General features: G+C 37.0%; 1 protein-coding gene across 4 annotated transcripts in view; it reads right to left on the bottom strand.

The window, feature by feature from the left end:
• The window catches only part of camk2a (calcium/calmodulin-dependent protein kinase II alpha), a 234,142-nt gene extending 230,256 nt beyond the window's left edge, over positions 1-3,886 (bottom strand). For all 4 annotated transcript variants that reach the window (XM_052103734.1, XM_052103733.1, XM_052103732.1 and 1 more), the window contains exons 1-2: positions 3,711-3,886; positions 2,095-2,189 (exon numbers count right to left, since the gene is read on the bottom strand). In XM_052103734.1, coding sequence (XP_051959694.1) covers positions 2,095-2,189; positions 3,711-3,778 — 163 coding nt within the window. In that variant the 5' untranslated portion in view covers positions 3,779-3,886. The remainder of the gene's footprint in view (positions 1-2,094; positions 2,190-3,710) is intronic.
• Between the last annotated feature and the right edge of the window lie 2,114 nt (positions 3,887-6,000).

The raw sequence follows: 6,000 nt of genomic DNA on the forward strand, positions 1-6,000 counted from the left end.
AGAATAGAATAACATGGACTAAAATAGAGTAAAGCAGAGTAGAAAAGAATAAAACAGACTAGATCAGAACATAAAAGATTAGAAAAGAATAGAACACAGTTGAATACTGCTAGAACCATTATTACTAATAATGTAAGGGGTTTGGATTGGCTGTCTGTGAGGGAGATTGTTAGCAACAAAGACGGATCACATGCACACTGCATTGTATGAAAACCTATTAAAACAACAATGCAAGTACAGTAGCTACTATTTGAAGCCTATCATATGAAGTGTGCTTGGCAACATGGTGTAGGAGGTGTGATATGGCTGCCTTCAGGGTATATCACTGCCTCCCACTGCAATACTTGACTTTCAGCTTTCACAATATAAGCTTTCAAGAAAAAACTAAAGTGAAACCTCATTTGTAAAACTTTACATGCACTGCAGCAGTGTAGTTATTATGTAACATTACAGCAGGACTCCTTCATCTCCAGTCGTATGGCTTAAATTTTTTCAGCTATGCCCATGACACCTACAACACTGTTTTATTATTTATAAAAGCAGATACTTCAGGCCATAAAGTATATTCAGGTCATAGAGGACTTGTTTCTTCACATGTATTCACCGGTTCAGTTCTTTTTCAATCACAATGAGAAATGCAACTCAACAACTTCTACATCCAGAATGTCAAATAACAAAAAAAGGTAAATGCACCCTTATCCCTGACAATTCCTACAAGCATAAACTAGCATGTCTGTTGTGTAACTAAAAGCAATAAAGTTCTATCTGACAATGTTATCAGTAAAGTTTAATATTGAATTTGCCTCAGCATTCGATCTGAATCCCCCATAAGTATTAGTACTGTTTTTGTCAGCATCATTAGGTTACATATTTAATGACATTTTTAGATTATTGTCACAAACACAGTACATGCACTTTTTTGTTACTTTAGTAGGGTAACATGTTAAAGTGAATGTTTGATTGTTACCCAGTAAATCTTTTTTTTTTTTTAAACGGCATTGTAACACTTTATATTAATTTTCCCTTTGTTAAGGGTTTATACATGGGTTCATTAAAGACTACTACTTCTTTTACAAATACTTTATATATATCATTGATCACTTTTATGAAATATCTGCCAAATAGTGAGCCATTTAACTTGCATGTAATTGATGCTTAATTAATGCATTGATTCATGCTTATTCATATTAATCAAAAACATAATATTCCATAATTCATGATATCTGTCAAAAAATATGATTATTCTGAGATTAAAAGGAGGGATTATGTAATTTTGCTACAGTCTGTTTTCTGTTTATATTTATTACTGTAATGTTTTGACTCACTTGTGTTGTCACTTTCCTTGTCACGTTGATGTCAAAAGAATGTGCTACTGCGAGTGCTGTCCCAATTTACCTAGACCTAGCACCCTAAAGCCCTCTGAATTAGCATAAATAGCTGAACCATTAACCATACAGAACCTTATGTACATGTCCACTTCACATTAAGGTACATTTTAGGTTACTAATGTTGAATAATGTGTTATTAACATGAGAGGTAAAATGGCTCACTATTTGACAGGTATTGCATGAAAGTCACCCTTTTTATTCATGTTGCTATAACCGAATCTCAAGGATTTGCAATGCATTTGTAAATTATTATTAGTCATAATGAACTCCTCTATTAACCCTTAACAAAGACATTTTAATGTAAAATGTTAACAAAACAATGTATGCTGACTGCATTGACAGTAAAATGTAATTACTTATTGGACTTTATGTTACCTTTATAGTGTTCAGCAAGGTTCAAAAGAACTAGACATTACAAAAAAATACGAACTATTTCTTAATTACTTTCAAAAGATTTCCTTTCGATCAAATCAGTCTCACACAAGACACTAATCTATACATAATGGTGTTATTTCAGATAAATCTAATGAGAATAAAAGCAAAAAGTAGTGTTGTAATCAAAGCTCGAGATTGGCTAGAGATTGGCAATCAATTAACTATAGAGTATGTTCACCATAGATTGAGTCCATTGATGATGCTGTTCATATTTAAGGACCATAAACTGATTGAAAACTATTACTGAGTTTGAACTCAGATGTCCACCTACCCCTAGTAGACAGCTTCTTTGTATTGATGATCTTGGCAGCATACTCTTGCCCTGAGAGAACTTTCACACATCTCCGCACCACGGAAAATGCACCCCTACAAATCAGAAGATAAAAGATATGTGTCTATATGTTGAACATTCAGTGCAGTATGGAATTCCAAAGATAAACTCTAAGAAACAGAAGCAAGATTACCTGGCAGTAATATGTTGGATTATGCAGTTTTTCAATGTCTGTATTGAATTGCCACCCACAAATGCAATTATATAAGCGGACTGCCCACAGACAGAAAAAGAAGTGTGTTCATTTCTGTGTGTGTGTGTGTGTGTGTGTGTGTGTGTAGGAGTACAACAGTGGGCACAAGGCCAGATGGAGTTGGAGGCCCATCCCTGTAGAGGAGTTACATCCACTCAAATCAAGAAAACAAGTATACAATGCACTTGCTCAGGAATGAATACTTTAGTACAGAGTGGGTGGATGACAAGAGGGAAGCGAGCTGAATTTTATTTGTAAACTTCTGCCTAAACCATTGGCTGCCATAACACACCATATACATCCACATATGTTTTATCTACATTTTACATTTGCAAATAAGGAAAAATAGGTGTATAACCCTCAACTGAATTCTATTCACAAACGTATATGATGTGATGTATGATGCTTATGAAGTGCACTGAAAAAATATTCACCTAAAAAATGTGCTTTGTATGGTAACATCTAAACGGTTTTCTTCAAGAACAAAAATGTCTGAATGATCCTAAATACATTAGGTTATACCAACAAAATACATTTTAAAGGTAAGGTCATGTAGAAATTGCTACTTAGGGTAATAATTGTGGGTTACCACTATTTACAGTGTGTAATCATATTAATTTATTGTACTGTTTTTTATCTTTTGATGTAAACAATTTTCAGATGAATGAGTAAAAAGCTGCTTGTTCTGCCATCTTATTTCATTCCATCACAATGAGAAGTAGATTTTGACCCAACGTTGCCCCCTAACACCACCTTTACCACTGTAAGCTCAACTTCAGTCCTTTCCGTGTGCTAGGCATGTATTTGTATTTTCTCAAGTTAGAATAACTCTTCAGACATTGCAGCAGAACTTTAAAGTCCTCTCCTCAGTGGATCTCCTCCACCCAATGTGTAATTGTTATGTTATGTAATATAAGTTGTGCTGTGTGCATTTTCATCAAGTTAGCATACACTCACTGATCTATTCTGCACACTCTCATCCCATTTATTTCATAATATTCGAAAACATTTTGAACAAAATATACCAGTGAATCTCGATACAAGCGGATTTACCTTGCATATGGTTTTAAATGAAACTTAAAGTGTATTTGCATTTCCCTTAGAGTCTTTCATGTATAATTTCTCTGTTTGTCCCAATTCTTCAAGGGGCAAGCTGTTTAACCATCAACACATAACATTTCTTGATGTACATGTACAAATGTTTGCCTTGGAATCCAAAAAAATTTAATTTGCACAATTCTCATCTGCAAGGAGAATTGTGCACCTCAGGATCATTTGTAAATAAAGTATTCTTATTCACTGACAGAACACATACCTTTACATATTCTGCATTTGTTATAAAAATTTTGCTTTTGCAACTTACTTTCCCAGTTCCTCAAACAGCTGGTATTCCTCTGTAAAACGTGTGCAGGTGATGGTCGCCATACTCATTACTGTGAGTGCCTTGAAGCGTTTGAAGGAATGTAAGTGTGGTCAGATGTTCTACAGAGACGATCGGCTTCTAGATCTGGAAAAGTGAAATGAGAGAAGAATGGTGGCTCTTCCTGCTCTGCCTGCAACTGGCTGTCTCTTCCATACACAGCCCCCGTTGCCATGGCAGCTGCATCCCTCCTCACATGCTCACACACATGAAGCCATGCTGAAAGTAAAATACACCCACACACCTTCAGAGCACACCACACTGTTACTGGACTGTGAGAATAGACATTTAAAATAGCCATCACAGATCGACTGAAACTGCTACTGTAAACCTTTATCTTTATTTTCAAATTACCTCCATTTACTCCAATGCAGCCTGTTTTATTAACTGGCGTGAAAACGTATGAAAATACTTGCCTGTTCTAGCCTGTTGCAGAGTGTTGCAGAGTGATTTTATTTAGCAAAATCTTCTGGAATCTATGAGCATTTTTACATCTTACACTGATTACACTTAAGACAACAATGTTTGTGGTCATGTAAATGTATAAACAGCTTTCCTTTATCAGAAACAGTTTATGCATAAATCATTCTGCTCACGTAGATTTTTGCCCACTACCCCCAGATTTCGCATTGCATGTAAAAATCCTTACCGGCATTCTTACCGGCTTATCCAATGTGCACAAGTATTGTGTGCATGACTGTTTATGTTTTTTCTATCTAAATATGATTGTGAATCTGACTGGTCAAATGTCCATATATTTATTTTATTTGTGTAATAGGCACGATAACCAGGACTCTGATGCTAAGCAGAGGTTCAGTGATCCTGGGCACCCCACGCTCAATTTTATTCCCATTATAAGATCATTTAAACTCTAATCAATATTTAATTCCATGTGCATTCCTCTGCTTCATGTCACCCTGTTGGGGATTATTTTGTGATAATGAGTGCCTAACTTTAAATTTTTAATACTTAACCCTATAAAACCATACATATCACGAGCTTGTGTGCTTGTGTTCAAGATGGTGCTGCGAATGGCTGACTTGGTTTGGAGCTCTTCAGTTTTTTTGTGGTTTTTGTTTGTTAGTCCGGTGTTTAGTAATCTTTTTCCAGTCAGTTTTACCAGGGACGAACTGCTGAACATTCAGCAGCATATACCAGACAACCTTTTCCCAGTTTTTGAATTTTCAGACGTTTTGCTGGACATTTTAGTCAGAGACTCAGCTGTGTTGTTTAAATGCGCTACAAGACGCAGGCGAGGGAGACGAGCCGGTGCACTGGTGAAGCTCCGTCGGCGTGGCTATCGAACAGCACTGCCGACCATTCATCTAGCGAATCTCCGCTCTCTTCCTAACAAAACGGACAAACTACATCTCCTCACACATACAAACAAGGACTTTTCAAACTCTGCTGCCTTGTGCTTCACAGAAATCTGACTGAGTGGAGCCATTCCGGACAGCGTGTTACATCTGCCGGGCTTTCAGCTGTTCAGAGCGGATCGCAACGGGGAAAACGAGAGGCGGTGGAACATCAATGACATCATTTACATCAATACAAGTTGGTGTACAGATGTAACAACATTAAAGAGGATGTGCTGTCCTAATTTGGAAGCGCTTTTTATTAACTGTAAGCCGTTCTACTCGCCGAGGAGTTTTCCATGTTTATTCTGGTGAGTGTGTATATCGCACCAAACGTGCATGTGAACAGCGCTGCAACAGCTGGCTGATCAGATCATAGATACAGAACAACAATAACCAGACTCAGTTATTATTATTCTTGGGGATTTTAACAAAGCAAATCTCACACGTGAACTGCCCAAATACAAACAGTACATCACAACACCAGAGACAGAAATATACTGGATCATTGCTACACAACAATAAAGGATGCATGTCGCTCTGTCCTTAGAGCAGCTTTAGGACTTTGATCACTGTCTGGTTCATCTTCTTCCAACCTACTGGCAGAAATTAAAATCAACCAAGCCAGTAGAAAGGACTGTACAGAGATGGACAAATGAAGCAGAGCGGGAACTACAAGCCTGCTTCGATTGCACGGATTGGAGTCTTTTTGAGCCACAGACCTGGACGAGCTCACAGATACTCTTACATCATATAACAATTTCTGTGAGGATATGTGCATTCCTACTAGGACTTATTTATCATTCAATAATGATAAACCATGGTTTACAGGAAAACTCAGACAGATTCATCAGGCCAAAGAGGATGATTAAAGGGGT

This window comes from Xyrauchen texanus, chromosome 34 (assembly GCF_025860055.1).
Source record: "Xyrauchen texanus isolate HMW12.3.18 chromosome 34, RBS_HiC_50CHRs, whole genome shotgun sequence".
Lineage (NCBI taxonomy): Eukaryota > Metazoa > Chordata > Actinopteri > Cypriniformes > Catostomidae > Xyrauchen > Xyrauchen texanus.